This window comes from Phyllopteryx taeniolatus, unplaced genomic scaffold (assembly GCF_024500385.1).
Source record: "Phyllopteryx taeniolatus isolate TA_2022b unplaced genomic scaffold, UOR_Ptae_1.2 contig_25, whole genome shotgun sequence".
In the NCBI taxonomy this organism is placed as follows: domain Eukaryota; kingdom Metazoa; phylum Chordata; class Actinopteri; order Syngnathiformes; family Syngnathidae; genus Phyllopteryx; species Phyllopteryx taeniolatus.
Genome location: NW_026903173.1, coordinates 803,541 through 821,407, shown reverse-complemented (window position 1 = coordinate 821,407; position 17,867 = coordinate 803,541). Strand labels below are relative to the sequence as shown.

At 43.2% G+C, this 17,867-nt stretch overlaps 1 protein-coding gene across 15 annotated transcripts in view; it reads left to right on the top strand.

The window, feature by feature from the left end:
• The first annotated feature begins 4,276 nt into the window (after window positions 1–4,276).
• pdzd2 (PDZ domain containing 2) overlaps window positions 4,277–17,867 on the top strand; it is a 162,283-nt gene continuing 148,692 nt past the window's right edge. For 8 of the 15 annotated variants that reach the window (XM_061765103.1, XM_061765101.1, XM_061765104.1 and 5 more), the window contains exons 1-2: window positions 4,277–4,661; window positions 12,118–12,490. In XM_061765103.1, coding sequence (XP_061621087.1) covers window positions 12,371–12,490 — 120 coding nt within the window. In that variant the 5' untranslated portion in view covers window positions 4,277–4,661; window positions 12,118–12,370. The remainder of the gene's footprint in view (window positions 4,662–12,117; window positions 12,491–17,867) is intronic. The other 7 variants (XM_061765094.1, XM_061765095.1, XM_061765093.1 and 4 more) reach the window with 2 other exon arrangements.

The window sequence follows — 17,867 nt, the reverse complement described above, 5'->3', positions numbered from 1 at the left end:
CATTGCAAAGAGGATCTATACAGCAAAGTTGGAAAAACAGTTTAGCGCAAACGACTCTAAATCAGTCTGGCATGCATTCCAGTCGCTGACTAATTACAAGCGACGATCCCCCCAAGCTGAGAACAATAGCACACTAGCCAACGACTTGAATACCTTCTACTGCAGATTTGAAAAGGACAGTTTCACACCACACACCAACCCGGCCCCACCCGCGACCACAATCACACCTCTGACCTCTGCGTTAACCATCCATGAACAGGATGTGAGACGCATCTTCAAACAACAAAAGATTAACAAAGCGGCAGGCCCGGACCACGTGTCTCCATCCTGCCTCAAAGTCTGCGCGGACCAGCTCGCGCCAGTCTTCACTCAGATCTTCAACAGATCACTGGAAATGTGCGAAGTTCCATCCTGCTTCAAACGCTCCACCATCATCCCAGTCCCCAAGAAACCTGCAATCTCGGGTCTGAATGACTACAGGCCTGTCGCTTTGACATCTGTGGTCATGAAGTCCTTTGAACGTCTTGTGCTGGACCACCTCAAGAGTGTCACAGGTCCCCTGCTGGACCCCCTGCAGTTTGCCTACCAAGCGAACAGATCTGCGGATGATGCAGTCAACATGGGACTGCACTTCATCCTAGAACACCTCGACAGTGCAGGGACCTACGCGAGGATCCTGTTCGTGGACTTCAGCTCAGCGTTCAACACCATCATCCCTGAACTCCTTTCATCCAAGCTTCTCCAGCTCAGCGTCTCACCTGCCATCTGCCAGTGGATCTACAGCTTTCTGACGGGCAGGACACAGCAGGTCAGGCTGGGGGAGGCCACCTCATCCACACGCAGCATCAGCACTGGGGCGCCCCAAGGTTGTGTCCTCTCTCCGCTGCTCTTCTCTCTCTACACGAACGACTGCACCTCAGCGAACCCGACTGTCAAACTCCTGAAGTTTGCAGATGACACCACTGTCATCGGCCTCATCAAGGACGGCGACGAGTCTGCATATCGACAGGAAGCGGAGCGGCTGGAGCTGTGGTGCGGCCGACACAACCTGGAGCTGAACACGCTCAAGACTGTAGAGATGATCGTGGACTTCAGGAGGCATCCTTCGCCACAGCTGCCCCTCACGCTGTCCAGCTGCCTTGTGTCAACCGTCGAGACCTTCAAGTTCCTGGGAATTACAATCTCCCAGGACCTGAAGTGGGCGACCAACATCAACTCCGTCCTCAAAAAGGCCCAGCAGAGGATGTACTTCCTGCGGCTTCTGAGAAAGCATGGCCTGCCACCGGAGCTGCTGAGACAGTTCTACACAGCGGTCATCGAATCAGTCCTGTGTTCTTCCATCACAGTCTGGTTTGGTGCTGCTACAAAAAAGGACAAACTCCGACTGCAACGGACAATCAAAACTGCTGAAAGGATTGTCGGTACCCCCCTACCCACCCTTGAGGACTTGCACGCTGCCAGAACTAAGACAAGGGCGTGCAAAATCCTCTCGGACCCTCCCCACCCCGGTCACCAGCTCTTCCAGCTCCTTCCCTCAGGTAGGCGCTACCGATCAATGCAAACTAGAACTAGTAGACATTCCAACAGCTTCTTCCCTCTTGCAATCAACTTCTTGAACAGCTAACTTACAATTCCATTACAACAAGCTGGCAATTTTTTGACTTGAGTTCGTTGTCACATTTCTGTATTCTGTATTATGTATTACTCGTGCACTCACTGTAGTTGTCTCGCCGTGCTGCGCTATTTGCATATAGTGGCCACTCATGCCAGAGTAGTATCTGCTTCATTTGCACACTGATTGAGGAGTATCTGTAACATTTGCACAACCATTGTCCCAGATTATCGCAGTACTCGTCACTTTAAACCGCATACACTCCTTGAAGTCTCAGTGCCCTTTGCACAATGGTCATTGCACCAGACTATTGCGTCATTAGCCATTCGAACTGAGGACTCTGCATCTTTTTGCACAATTGTTGTTTGTTGTTGTTTTTTGTCAATGTCTTTATGTCTCCAAAGTGTTCTGTAAATTGACTGTCTGTTGTACTAGAGCGGCTCCAACTACCGGAGACAAATTCCTTGTGTGTTTTGGACATACTTGGCAAATAAAGATGATTCTGATTCTGATTCTGATTCTGATGAGGTACTCATCTCATCTGTCTCCAACTGTGATAGTTCCACTTGCTAACATTCAAACAGTGAGCCTGTAGTTGTTTCTTACTCATTGTGGATGTTGGGTTTCGAAGAGTCTATTACTCCCACATTCTCTGAATGTATACCCTTTCACTGGGGTTACTATCATATAGCACTCCATCAGTACCTTGTTTTCCACACTGACCCATGAATGTATTACTCTTGTTCCAGTAGACAATTTCTCACCAGAGTGTCTTGGTTCCCCAACACCTGACCTGGACCTTGTTGACCTGGGCGACAACTATCATTATGGGTATCGCTCATCTGAGGTATCGACATATCGCGTGAAGGGTCTTGCCTAAGGACCCACTTGGATGTTACCATATTTGCCTTGACCGGGATTTGAACCAAAGTCCCTACTCAAAGTCAGCAGTGTTACCCACTGAGCCCTCCAGCCGCTAATACACACGCACACACACACACACACACACACACACACACACACAGCGGGTACGGAAAGTTTTCAGACCCCCTTAAAGTTTTCACTCTTTGTTATATTGCAGCCATTTGTTAAAATCATTTAAGTAGATTTTTTTCATCAATAATCTACACACAGCACCCCATACTGACAGAAAAAAAACGGAATTGTTGTAATTTATGCTGATTTATTAAAAAAGAAAAACTGAAATATCACACAGCCATGAAGTATTCAGACCCTTGGCTGTGACACTCATATATTGAACTCGGGTGCTGTCCATTTCTTCTGATCATCCTTGAGATGGTTCGACACCTTCATTGGAGTCCAGCTGTGTTTGATTATACTGATTGGACTTGATTAGGAAAACCACACCCCTGCCTATATAAGACCTTACAGCTCCCAGTGCATGTTAGAGCAAATGAGAATCATGAGGTCAAAGGAACTGCCTGAAGAGCTCAGAGACAGACTTGTGGCGAGGCACAGATCTGACCAAGGTTACAAAAACATTTCTGCTGCACTTTAGGTTCCTAAGAGCACAGTAACCTGCATAATCCTTAAATGGAAGACGTTTGGGACTATCAGAACCCTTCCTAGAGCTGGCTGTCCGGCCAAACTGAACAATTGGGGGAGAAGAGCCTTGGTGAGAGAGATAAAGAAGAACCCAAAGATCACTATGGCTGAGCTCCAGAGATGCAGTCGGGAGATGGGAGAAAGTTCTCGAAAGTCAACCATCACTGCAGCCCTCCACCAGTCGGGGCTTTATGGCAGAGTGGCCCGACGGAAGCCTCTCCTCAGTGCAAGACACATGAAAGCCTGCATGGAGTTTGCTAAAAAAAAAAAAAAACAGCTGAAGGACTCCAAGATGGTGAGAAATATGATTCTCTGGTCTGATGAGACCAAGATAGAAACTGTTGGCCTTAATTATAAGTGGCATGTGTGGAGAAAACCAGGAACCTGTCCAATACAGTCCCAATTGTGAAGCATGGTGGTGGCAGCATCATGCTGTGGAGGTGTTTTTCAGCTGCAGGGACAGGACGACTGGTTGCAATCAAGGGAAAGATGAATGTGGCCAATTACAGGGATATCCTGGACAAAAACCTTCTCCAGAGTGCTCAGAACCTCAGACTGGGCTGAAGGTTTACCTTCAAACAAGACAATGACCCTCAGCACACAGCTAAAATACCGAAGGAGTGACTTCAGAACAACTCCGTTTGCTCCCTGACTTAAACCCAATTGAGCATCTCTGGAGTGACCTGAAAATGGCTGCCCACCAACGTTCACTATCCAACCTGACAGAACTGGAGTGGATCTGCGAGGAGGAATGGCAGACGATCCCCAAATCCATGTGTGAAAAACTTGGGTGCTTCTACTAAATACTGAGCAAAGGGTCTGAATACTTATGGCTATGTGATATTTCAGCTTTTCTTTTTGAATGAATCAACCAAAATCCCAACAATTCCATTTGTTTTCCTGTCAATATGGGGTGCTATGTGTACATTTATGTGGGGGAGAAAAAAATTAAATGATTTTAGGAAATGGTTGCAAAATAACAAAAAGAGTGAAAAAATTAAGGGGGTCTGAATACTTTCCGTAACCACTCTCTCTCTCTATATATAAATATATATAACATACATTACAATCTAAAGTTCGTGTGCCACAAGAGGACAACTGTCTGGGAGGCGGAGGGTAAATAACAACGTAGCACTCTGCGTGTGTTTTGGCCCCGCCTGTAGCCGACAGAAAGGCTGCCAAACGCCGCTTGATTCCCCAAACTATTTGAAACATAACTTCGGATAAGGGCACACTAGACACGAGATACAAACAACAGACGAATGGAATGATTTTATTGACGTCGGACATGTTTTATTTCGACTAAGATTGGGCGTGCGGTGCCGTTTCTTTGCCAACGCTGTGCGAATTCGGCGTAGATGTAGTGGAGTTTGACGCAAAAAAGTAGATATATATTTTGTTTCCTATGCGAACATGAGCTTTCCGGGGCGCTTTAATCTGGAATGGACACCCAGCTTCGAAATTCATCGCCATGCAGCCCAAGGTAGTATACATTTCTTTTTTTTTTCTTTCTTTTTTCCCCCCCTAGTGCAGTTTGGCGTTTTATTTTTCTAAATCAGTCATACAATAGCGGAACGGAGGAAAACAAGTGAGTGTGACAGTTTATTGTTGCTTCTTTGAAAACGGTCATTAAAAGTGTTTAAATGTTGTTGTTTTTTTAGACGCTGGAACAGCCAGCCAGCCTCAGGCGTGCTCACTCTTCTGCCCTAACATGCTTCCTTCCACAAGAATTCTGGAAATAAGATGAATAGTGGCAAACTCATTTAAAATACATTTAATCTTCAATATTATTTTTTTTTTTTTGTCGCGTCAGGCTGGAGGATTTATATTAATTTGTGCATTATATACAGTACGTATAGCCCTATATGTTAACAAATACTTGCGATAAATTAACTCTGATCCTGCCACAAGTGGAGGAGTTGAAGTATCTTGGGGTCTTGTTCACGAGTGAGGGAAGAATGGAACGGGAGATCGACAGGCGGATCGGTGATGCTGACTTTGTATCGGTCCGTTGTGGTGAAGAAGGAGCTAAGCTGCAAGGCGAAGTTCTCAATTTAGCGGTCAATCTATGTTCCTACCTTCACCTGTGTTGCGGGTCGTGACCCAAAGAACAAGAGAGATAGGGTGAGAAGCCCGGTCATCCGGGAGGATCTCAGAGTAGAGCCGCTTCTCCTCCACATCAAGAGGTGCCAGATGAGGTGGCTGGGGCATCTGATTCGGATGCCTCCCGGACCCTGGTGAGGTGTTCCGGGCACGTCCCACCGACCCAGGACACGCTGGAGAGACTATGTCTTTCGGCTGGCCTGGGAACGGCGTGGGATCGCCCCGGAAGAGCTGGATGAAGTGGCTGGGGAGAGGGAAGTCTGGGCGTCCCTGCTAAAGCTACTGCCCCCGCAACCCGACCTCGGATAAGCGGTAGAAAATGGATCGGCGATCCCAGTTGAACACAGAAGTTCGGTACAGCTTGTTTTAGATATTATCAAACATAAACATAAAATTACGTTTCTTTTTGTAAAATATTTTTGGCATAGGATAACAAACCCCTCCTCCTTGAGCCGTCACCTTATCGTGGTGGAGGGGTTTGTGTGTCCCAATGATCCTAGGAGCTAAGTTGTCTGGGGCTTTATGCCCCTGGCAGGGTCACCCATGGCAAACAGGTCCAAGGTGAGGGACCAGACAAAGCACGGCTCCAAAAACCCCTATGACGAGTACAATTAATGGATTCAGGTTTCCCTTGCCCGGATGCAGGTCACCGGGGCCCCCCTCTGGAGCCAGGCCTGGAGTTGGGGCTCGAAGGAGGGCGCCTGGTGGCCGGGCCTGCACCCATGGGGCCAGGCACAGCCCGAAAGGGTAACATGGGTCCCCCTTCCCATGGGCTCACCACCTGTGGGAGGGGCCATAGGGGTCGGGTGCAGTGCGAGCTGGGCCGAAGGCAGGGACCTTGGCGATCCGATCCCTGGCTACAGAAGGTGGGACGTGGAATGTCACCTCTCTGGCAGGGAAGGAGCCCGAGCTGGTGTGTGAGGTCGAGAAGTTCCGACTAGATATAGTCGGACTCGCCTCCACGCACAGCTTGAGCTTTGGTACGAGTCCTCTCGAGAGGGGTTGGACTCTCTTCCACTCTGGAGTTGCCCACGGTGAGAGGCCCCAAGCAGGTGTGGGTATACTTATTGCTCCCCGGTTCGGCGCCTGTACATTGGGGTTCACCCCGGTGGACGAGAGGGTAGCCTCCCTCCGCCTTCGGGTGGGGGGACGGGTCCTGACTGTTGTTTGTGCCTATGCACCAAACACCAGTTCAGAGTACCCCCCCTTTTTGGAGTCCTTGGAGGGGGTGCTGGAGAGCACTCCCGCTGGGGACTCCATCATTCTGCTGGGGGACTTCAATGCTCACGTGGGCAATGACAGTGAGACCTGGAAGGGCGTGACTGGGAGGAACGGCCCCTCCGATCAGAACCCGAGCGGTGTTCTCTTATTGGACTTCTGTGCTCGTCACGGATTGTCCATAACGAACACCATGTTCAAGCATAAGGGTGTCCACACGCACCAGGACAGTTCGATGATCGACTTTGTGGTCGTGTCATCGGACTGTGAGGCGGGTGTGCCAACCAGTCGTTCACCGTGCCGCCTTACTCAGATAACAGCTGCATAGAGATATATGTTTTCCGGTTAATCCAGAATAGTAACGCTTTGAATGTGCCTTGCTAATGTTCTCTCTGCTAATACCGACCTGTAAAGCTTTGTAGAAATCAGTTGTTTCTGCGTTATGCTTTGCACTAGGCATAGGTAAACATCCACTAAATAACAAAATTGGACAAAAGTATTGGGGCACTTATCCACTCATCTATGTCCATCCATCCGGAAGAGGATTTTTGAGGTCAGAGGTCACTGTTATTGGGTGAGAGGACTTTGCTTGCATTCTCTGTTCTTGACCTTTATAAGAACATTCTTCTTTTGCACTCTTTTGTTCAGTCAATATCACTAAATTCACCATGGTAGTATTGACACTTTGCTATGCAGTATGTTTGTGCAAGGGCTTTCTGTTCCATCAGTATCCCTGCATTATTTATGTATTTATTGACTTACATTTGTGTTACTATCTTCAATCATTTTATGTATATACACAGTGTACAGTATTTCTGTTAAAGTACTCAAATGACACTAACTCCTATCAACCAATTCCTTGTGTGTTTATTGTTGATTCAGTAACCTACACAAGTTAACTCGGCTTTTTTTGCCTGTATTTTAACAATTTTGGAAGCATCCAATATATCTGATGGACTAATGCTAAAATTCTGGTGGACTTAGTTTAGATCAAAACATGTTTTGAACATTATGTTTACAACCTTTATTCTGTCACTGCATTACATTTGGAACATGCAATTTTTTATTTTTTTTTCTAATCTCTGGCCATATGGTCACAATAGCAGGGGGAGGGGAGGATAGGATTGGATGAGAAATATAGGTCAGTCTAAAACATAAAACAGAGTGGTTAATGCATTCCCATTTTACAATTGTTCAGGTAAATAATCTTGTCCCATCATAAAAGTAAAATTTAAATGACTAAAAGGGCTTTTTAGTTTGGAAGAATATCAATTTAAAAATGATTGCAACGTCGTTTCTTTCCAATATCGTGCAGCCCTACTGCTTGTATGGTCGTGGGTAACTGGACCCTCTTCCAGCTGACTTTGGGTGAGAAGCGGTACACCCTAGGCTGGTCACCAGTAGGCCTGTCACAATAACACATTTTTAGCACGCTATATTTTCCCCAAAACTATAATGATAAATGACAGTATAATTGTTTTTTTTTTTTTTTTTTTTTTTTAATGAATGCCTCTGAAATCGAAAAATACGGGCCCGCCCTCGCCTTGCAGGACTGTGTTGTTGGTCCACTGAAGGTGCCCTTCACCTGTCAATCAAATATGTAAGTCATAACTGGCTGAATAACGTGTGCCGCTGAGGTAATGCCTAATAAACAGTAAACTTTCCCATGTGTGTTATTTGGACACTAACACACTCAACCACTCAGAGCTAGGTGCTGATGTTTTAAACGACGCCGCCACAGTTGAGTGAGCTGTTTAGCTCCTTAGCTCTGACTAGCGAACATAATAAACAGTTAACTTTCCCTTAAGTGTCTCTGTTATCGAAAAGTATCGTGTCCATTTTATTTATCGATATAGTAATTATCCTGACAGGCCTAGCGCCAGTCAATCACAGGGCAATATTTGTTTCGATGGAGTGAACTTGAACTCTTTTCCTTTACTGAGTCCAAAAGAATAAAGTTAATTAATCTTCATTTAACACCTTCCTTGCACATTTGGTAGGTTAGGTTTTGTTAGGTTAACAATTGTTTAAAAAATGATAACCAGATTTGATGATTACTTTTCATCCCATGAGTTACAGTTTCACTCAATAAGTGTATACATACTACATTTATATTCCTCACAGCATTTTGGATTGTCTTTCTTAACTTGAGGTATGATTTTTGGTCATTTCTTGTATTTCATGTGTGGAATCATTAGTTGTCAATGCACTGGCCTTGTAGTTTAATTTTGCCAACTCAGACTGTATGTTCTAAATAAATGAAAGAGAACAGCTTACCATTTTTCTATTGTGATGCACAAAGTTGATTTCTCAGCTGAATTTCCTGAACACACCCACCTCGGCATTGTTTTCCCAAGAGCTATAACAAAGAGCACCAACAAGAGATATGACACTGTTGAACTGGGTATTTGCCGGACATCCATTTATTTTGAATCATAAAGTTTTAATAGGCTTTTGCGAATGTTGAAATATCAATCTATTGTACACTTGTTGAGGTAATGTTTTGTACAAACATCGCTGACAATTGCAAAAACACAGTAATGCCTAGTAAACATGCGATTTTAAAACTATGCTCCGGGAGAGCAGGCCCCTGCCTGCCACCACGCAATGTACTTGAATAGTATAGACAGATGGTACCACAGAGCTCAACACTTTATTTAGCTCTACATAGTAATTACAGTGTGGTCTTGTGGTAGCCTGTATTTATTTTTATTTTTTTTTCATCTCTAATTGCCAAAGATGTGGCTGTACTCTCTCTTTGTAGTTAAGTTTACACCAAATGGTCAGCCAAGATTCCCCATTTCTTCTCGGGACTATTAATTTCCATTCACTGAAGGATTTAATCACTATTTTTCAGACTATTAATAACAAACTATTTCTGGAGAAATTGCGTGTGAATGGTGAAATGGTGAATGAAATCATTTGGAATGGTATTGAATCATATTGAATGATTTAGAATGACGTTGAATTATATAAAATTATCTGGAATAATGTGGAATGATATTTAATGATATGGAATGAAGTTTATTGAGCTGAACAGTTTGAAATTAGAATGGTTTAAATCGGTCACGAAATGTGGAAGCGTGAGGGAATAATGTAGAAATTGTCCTAATGTGGGAAAAATGTGGGTATTTTAATATGGTAAAGTGTGAAATGTGGGTGAAAACTGTGGAATTTGTGTAAAGTGGGAATTGGGGGAATGTGGAAAATATTTTGTCGTTGGAATGGTTTGAATCAGTCAAGAAATGTTGAAGGAGGAAGGAATAATGTAAAATGTGTCTTAATGTGTGAAACGTGGATATTTGAATGTGGACAAATATGGAATTTGGGTAATGTGGGGAATGTGGAAAATATTTTGCTGTTGAAGCGGTTTGAATCGGTCAAGAAATGTGAAAGAAGGAGGGGAAAAATGTTGAATTTGACTTAATGTGGGAAATATGTGGGTATTTTCAAGTGAGAAGATGTGGACTTGTGGGTGAAAACTGGAATTTGTGTAATGTGGGATATATATATATATATATATATATATGCATCCATCCATCCATTTTCTGAGCCGCTTCTCCTCACGCGGGTCGTGGGCGTGCTGGAGCCTATCCCAGCCATCATCGGGCAGGAGGCGGGGTACACCCTGAACTGGTTGCCAGCCAATTGCAGGGCACATACAAACAAACAGCAATTCGCACTCACATTCACACCTACGGGCAATTTAGAGTTGTCAATGAACCTACCATGCATGTTTTTGGGATGTGGAAGGAAACCGGAGTGCCCAGAGAAAACCCACGCAGGCACGGGGAGAACATGCAAACTCCACACAGGCGGAGCCGGGGATTGAACCCCGGACCTCAGAACTGTGAGGTAGACGCTCTAACCAGTCGACTTTTCTGTTGTCTTGAGAGGGAGAGAGAGAGAGATAGAGAGAGCGAGAGAGACCGAGAGCATCTCAATCTGATTTAGAATTGCCTCAAATACCAGAATGACTATCAGCCTCTACTCTGGACATTGTTCAGTGAGTAGTAGTGGTCATGGACATGATCTCTGACATTATTAGGTTTTCAGTTATGTTTTTAACATTTGTTTTTGGGTAGGACAGTAATTGTACAACAAAGGCCTCCACTGCAAAACAATATACTATAATTTGGTAAAATAGCAGCAATAGTATTTAATACTATTAATAATTAATAAAGAGTCCTTGCTATATTTTACTAAGCAGATCAGTAGATATGTCTCTTCTAGAGATGAAACAGTCTGAAAATGTCACAGCACTAATGTCAACGTTACATGAAATGTTACCGGTTCGATGTTGTGTTTTTTGGAATGTACAGTCAATTAAATATATAAGAGAGGTGATCAACTTACCTGACGATGCGGTCAGAACGGTGACGTGATGTACGCGGTGGTTATCCGAGCTCAGCCATGCACACCAACTTTATAAATCTGGACCATTTATTTGAAGTAGAGCGCTGTCCATTCATTCATTCATTCATTTCCCGTACCGCTTATCCTCACTAGGGTCGCGGGCGTGCTGGAGCCTATCCCAGCTATCTTCGGGCGAGAGGTGGGGTACACCCTGAATTGGTTGCCAGCCAATCGCAGGGCACAGCACATATAAACAAACAACCATTCACACTCACATTCACACCTACGGGCAAGTTAGAGTCTTCAATTAACCTACCATGGATGTTTTAGGGATGTGGGAGGAAATCGGAGTACCTGGAAAAAACCCACGCAGGAACGGGAAGAACATGTAAACTTCACAGATGCAAGCCGGATTTGAACTTGGGTCCTCAGAACTGTGAGGCAGATGTGCTAACCAGTTCATCACTGTGCCGCCAAGAGACCTGTCCAATTCGTTCTTTTTAACTTTTTCTGCTAACGGAAATTAAATTATCCAGCCAAGAAACTGTAAGTTTACTCAGTGAGAGGCTGTGGTACATCCCCACGAGCCTCCTTGTGAGCAGTGGGTGTGTGCAAACGATTGACAGACTATTCTGTCACTACACTCTATGATTGACTATTCTTGTCCCGCCGCACCCAGTTGTAAAATAATTATTTATTAGAGGCTTTTGATGAGGACAGAGAAGGATGTATTTTCAAAACAGAATTTTGATAATATTCTACTTTCAGGTCACACAGACAGTATTAACAATCAGGTATATAACAAAAAAATTTTTTTTTTTTTTTTAACTGAATACTACACCTGTAACACAACTATTTACAAAGAGGTACCGGCTGCAGATCCATTTACTGTCAGAAACTCTAAATAGGGTATTACCATAATAACAATTGAAAACAGTATTTTTAATGGTAAACTGTGAACCATTTAGTACCTCGTGTCTCTCTAATAACCCAATCAAAATGAAAGTTTGTCAACTCAGCTTTCCACTCTTTCAAACGAAACTGCATTCCTGTTGACATGCTCGTATTTCTCAGAGTGCTAAATTCCCTTTTCCACCCTGAGGTGCAGGCAATCAACTATTGTACTTGATTTTTGAGGGTGTGGACATTTTGGATGATTATTCACAAGTTAGAATGATTCAGAGGATAAGCCTTGTTTAACTAAAACAGTGCTGTTAAATAGACTAATGTCTGATTACTAAATGTAATTTTGTCCTTTTTAGGTATTCGTGGGATGCTGCAAAAACCCAAGAAGCCCTATACAAGCACCCCAACCATCCTCCACAATCTGTAATATTGAACACAAGTTTGAGTTTGTTTGATATGTACTGAGACTGACTTGTTGGCTCTATCATGGTGTTTTAGAGATTAATTTAAGGCCGTCAGGGTACACTGATTCCTTGTGCCTGCATGGACATTTGATAGCATCAACATTATTGTTGGTGAGGAATTCTCCCACAGGCCTAGGATGCCAGAATGCCCATATCCCAGGACAATGCCCTCAGTATCCTTTCACTTCTCAACGAGTGGCTTGGAGCTCATGCCGAAAGATCACACCTTAAGGAAAATTTGAATCTGGAAACTTGTGCCAGCAAGGTACTTCACCTCCTTCTGTTTTTCTGCAGTTTGTTGGTAGCATGCATTTTCCTACACTGTCCTGTCTGTGAAAATCAGTATCTTCAATATGAACATGCTTAACCCTCATGTTACCTTCACATTTGCTAACATCTTTTGTCCTTGGGGTCAATTTGACGCCGACCATTGAAACCTCCAGAATGTAATTATATTTTACATTGCTGGCTAACTTTACGTGAGGTATGTCAATGTTTGTTTGTTGTTGCTTTAAATAGCCCATTAAATTAAAAATAAACACTGACCCCCTTGTACTTCCAGAATATTACGTGACTGTCGAGAAATATGCAGGTCACCTGAAGTTCTTAATGAGTGATCTTAAATTTGAAATATAGCTTTGGTCATTTAATGTTTTTATATACAACCCCAATTCCAATGAAGTTGGGACATTGTGTTAAACATAAATAAAAACAGAATACAATGATTTGCAAATCATGTTCAACCTATATTTAATTGAATACACTACAAATACAAAATATTTAATGTTCAAATTGATAAACTTTATTGTTTTTACCAAATAATCATCCATCCATCCATTATCTGAGCTGCTTATCCTCACAAGGGTCGCGGGAGCGCTGGAGCCTATCCCAGCTATTATCGGGCAGGAGGCAGGGTACACCCTGAACTGGTTGCCAGCCAATCGCAGTGCACATATAAACAACCAACCATTCACACTCACATTCACACCTATGGGCAATTTAGAGTCTTCAATTAACCTACCATGCTTTTGGGATGTGGCAGTAAACCGGAGTGCCCGGAGAAAACCCACGCAGGCACGGGGCGAACATGCAAACTCCATACAGGCGGGGCCGGGGATTGAACCCCGGTCCTCAGAACTGTAAAGCAGACGCTCTGACCAGTCTCCACCGTGCCGCCAGCAAATAAGGATTAACTTAGAAGTTTATGGCTGCAACACGTTCCAAAAAAGCTGGGACAGGGTCATGTTTACCACTGTGTTACATCACCTTTTCTTTTAACAACATTCAATAAACATTTGGGAACTGAGGACACTAATTGTTGAAGTTTTTTCATTGTTGCTTGATGTACAGCTTCAGCTGTTCAACAGTCCGGGGTCTCCGTTGTCGTATTTTACGCTTCGTAATGCGGCACACATTTTCAATGGGAGACAGGTCTGGACTGCAGGCAGGCCAGTCTAGTAGCTGCACTCTTTTGCTACGAGGCCACGCTGTTGTAACACGTGCAGAATGTGGTTTGGCATTGTCTTGCTGAAATAAGCAGGGGCGTCCATGAAAAAGACATTGCTTGGATGGCAGCATATGTTTCTTCAAAACCTGTATGTGCCTTTCAGCATTAATGGTTACCCATAGCATTGGCACTAACACAGCCCCATACCATCACAGATGCTGGCTTTTGAACTTTGCGTCCATAACAGTCCGGATAGTTCTTTTCTTCTTTGGCCCGGAGGACACGACGTCCACAATTTCCAAAAACAATTTGAAATGTGGACTTGTCGGACCACAACTTTCCACTTTGCATCAATCCATCTTAGATGAGCTCGGGCCCAGAGAATCTGGCGGCGTTTCTGGGTGTTGTTGATAAATGGCTTTTGCTTTGCATAATAGAGTTTCAAGTTGCACTTACGGATGTAGCGCCGAACTGTATTTACTGACATTGGTTTTCTGAAGTGTTCCTGAGCCCATGTGGTGATATCCTTTCCACATTGATGTCGGTTTTTGATGCAGAGGGATCGAAGGTCACGGGCATCCAATGTTGGTTTCGGCCTTGCCGCTTACATGCAGTGATTTCTCCAGATTCTCTGAGCCTTTTGATGATATTATGGACCGCAGATGATGAAATCCCTAAATTCCTTGCAATTGTACGTTGAGGAACATTGTCCTTAAACTGTTGACTATTTTCTCACGCACTTGTTCACAAAGAGGTGAATCTCGCCCCATCTTTGCTTGTGAATGACTGAGCAATTCAGGGAAGCTCCTTTTCTACCCAATCATGGCACCCACCTGTTCCCAATTAGCCTGTTCAACTGTGGGATGTTCCAAACAGGTGTTTGATGAGCATTCCTCAACTTTCTCAGTCTTTTTTGCCACCTTTCCAGCTTTTTTGGAACGTGTTGCAGCCATAAAATTCCAAGTTAATGATTAGTTGCTAAAAACAATAAAGTTTAGCAGTTTGAACATTAAATATATTGTCTTTGTAGTGTAGTGAATTAAATATAGGTTGAACATGATTTGCAAATCATTGTATTCTGTTTTTATTTATGTTTAACACAATGTCCCAACTTCATTGGAATTGGGGTTGTAATTACAGTAGTCTGTATTTGTCCTATCAAAATATTTGGAATGAAAGCAGTTTCTGTTATCAAGAATAGTAAAACGTATTATGTTCGGGATCAATTGGACCACGGGGGGGAAACAAAATGTTTCGAAGGATTTGACTCTAAATGCACAAACCCCAATTCCATTGACGTTGCGAGGTTGTGTGAAACGGAAATTAAAAACAGAATACAATTATTGGAAATCCTTTTCCAGCTATATTCAATTGGATACACTACAAAGACAAAGGGCTCTATTGTCCATATTAGCGCAAATCCGGGGCGACACGTGACGTATCTCTGTGAAGGGGCGGATTACACCGGGTTGTTGTAATCTCACAGATGCACACAGCCGGCATGTTTAACCAAAGGGGCTGTCTGTGCCCGTGGGCAGAAATACTGAAGATTTTATTTTCAACCATTCAAAGTGGATTATTAATTTATTTGCTTTAAAGTGAGGCGCAATGACTGTCTCGCATGCATGGAGAAAGCAATCTGTGCGTGCTTGACACATATTTAACAGCCTGATTGAATACAGAATGAGCTGGTGATAACCGCGGCCGACTTAAATATGTCAGCAGATCTGAATCCATCTCTACCCATGCTCGATCATTCATGCATGTGCCCCCCACCCTGCTCCCCCATAGCTGCATGCTGGCCAGTGGGGTGATCTTAAAAATTAAAAATGGGGTAATAATGATGATATGCCCTATGGGGGGCACAAGCCAGTTCACACTATAGACCTGCCCCAAGCCCAGATATATGCAGAGGGTTGCGTCAGGAAGAGCATCCGGCTGAAAACATTGCCAAACAAATATGAGCGTTCATCCAAAGAATTCCATACTGGATCGGTCATGGCCCGGGTTAACAACGTCCGCCACCGCCGGCGTTAACCTACAGGGTGGCGGTAGAAATACAGCATCACCTGCTGTGTCCTGCCCATCAGGAAGCTATAAATCCAGTGGCAGATGGCAGGCAAGAGTTAGAGAAGCTTGGAGGAGGAGTTCGGGGATGATGGTGTTGAATGCAGAGCGGAAGTCCATGAACAGGATCCTAGGAAATATGAATATGTAATATAAATAGCAAGCAAGAAAAGACGTACATTGCACAAAATAGAAACCAAAACTATTGTCCATACATAAACTATCCAATTCAATCTATCAGTAATGTTATTTGTTTGTTTGGAAAATATAGTGCAGAGTTTTAATTTTGACGTTTGAGATCTGATTAATCTGATTTAAGACTTTTTTTTTTCTTTACCAGGGTTTGAAAACAGAATTGGCAAAGGCGAATTAATCCAGAGACGCACATATTTTTAATAATGGCACGTCGAAATCTCATGTACTAGTTCTCTGACTCAGGCTGCAACTGCATCCGCCATTACAAGGTTGATGTCATAAAAACATTAAAATGACATTGAAGCCGTAATTTATTCACAATTATGATTATGACTGTGCCACAGAAATGACCGGTGCAAGACTAGACTTATGCCCAGATCACACTACAGGATTTTAGCCTCGATATTAGCCCGATTAGCTATCGCAGCCGATTTCCCAGATCGGGCCCGACATATTTCGTCAGGAACGACAAAAATTCTTGTAGTGTGACATAATCCATGACCAACGATTTGGCCCTACGTTTTCTGCTTCCACATCTCCGACAGTGTTTGATTTGACAAGTTAAAGCCCACTGATCGTAAAAGACGGGATACGGTGCTATCAGAATAAATGTCATGTAGTGTTGCCACTGTTTGCCCGAGAAACTACAAGATTTGATGGCAGTAGTCTGACATAGTGCAATCGGGAAAGGCCAAATTTGTCTTGTAGTCTGATACAGGCATAAATCGTGGTATTATCAGGCTTCCGACTTCAGAAGCACTTTCTGTACAGGTGTACAATGCCAAAGAGCATGAAAATAAGTGTTTGGAGCCTTTTCAGTACAATGATTGCGTGTGTTTGATTTTGAATAGCCCATTTTATGCATACTATATTGCGTAATGTGTGATCTATGGCGTACTTTGAACTGGATTAGCTGTAAATTACTGTTTTTTTGTCATTGAGAATGTATTTCTACAGATTTGTACCCAGTAATCATTGTCAGTAGACACTGAGAGGTATTTTCCCATGTTTTGATTGGTAAGTGTCTTGAATTAGTACTTGAGATTCATTTGTATACTATTAAAGGAGTTTTTTGTTTTGTGGGAGTAGTGCTACTATTTTCTGAACAAAAAACAGGTAGTTCTACAGTATTCACGTGTTGAAAATCTTTTTAGGATTGCTGTTCTTAGTTTATAGTATTGAAGGAAGTTAATACCTCGAATTTGAAATTCTTAGAATAACTTTCACGTTACATGAATGCATTATTTTTGAATAAGTGATGTAGGCGGACAATTCCACTTTGTTCCCATGTGTTGCAGTAAAGGAGTATTATGTTAATCTCAAAATCGGGATTGTGCCATATTGGGGAGGAATGATATGGTGGTGACTGAGATAGTGTGGTTTCTAGACTTTTCCACCAAGCTGATAGCGTGGCTGCAATAATCGGATTCTTAAAACAATTGTGCCGTTTGAGACGTACTGATAAATGGGACATTTGAAAGTCTGGTGCTATTGCAGTCTATCTGTTCTAGTTCCAGCCAAGATTGTTGTTCAACATTTGGATGTAACCATTTAATGAGGTACTATATTTGGCTAGCTAAGTAATAGTGTTTGAAGTTGGGTGCATCAAGCCCCCCTTCTGTTTTACCTTTCTGACAATTTTCTCTAGTCTGTTGGCGAAAGCCTTATAAATGATTTTGATGTCCATATTGATTAGTGACAGCGGTCGGTAATTAGCTGGATGAGTGGGGTCTTTCCCTGGTTTCAGTAGTAGTTTTATTGCAGCTGTATTCATATGGCTTCTAATTAGACAGTTATCTTTTATCTCTGTCACCGTTCTGAAAAATAGTAGTTCATGTATAGACCAGAACTCTGTGGAAAATCCATCATTGCCTGAAGCTCTACCTGTTGCCATATCGTTTAAGGCATTATGTAACTCTGCATTATGTCATTT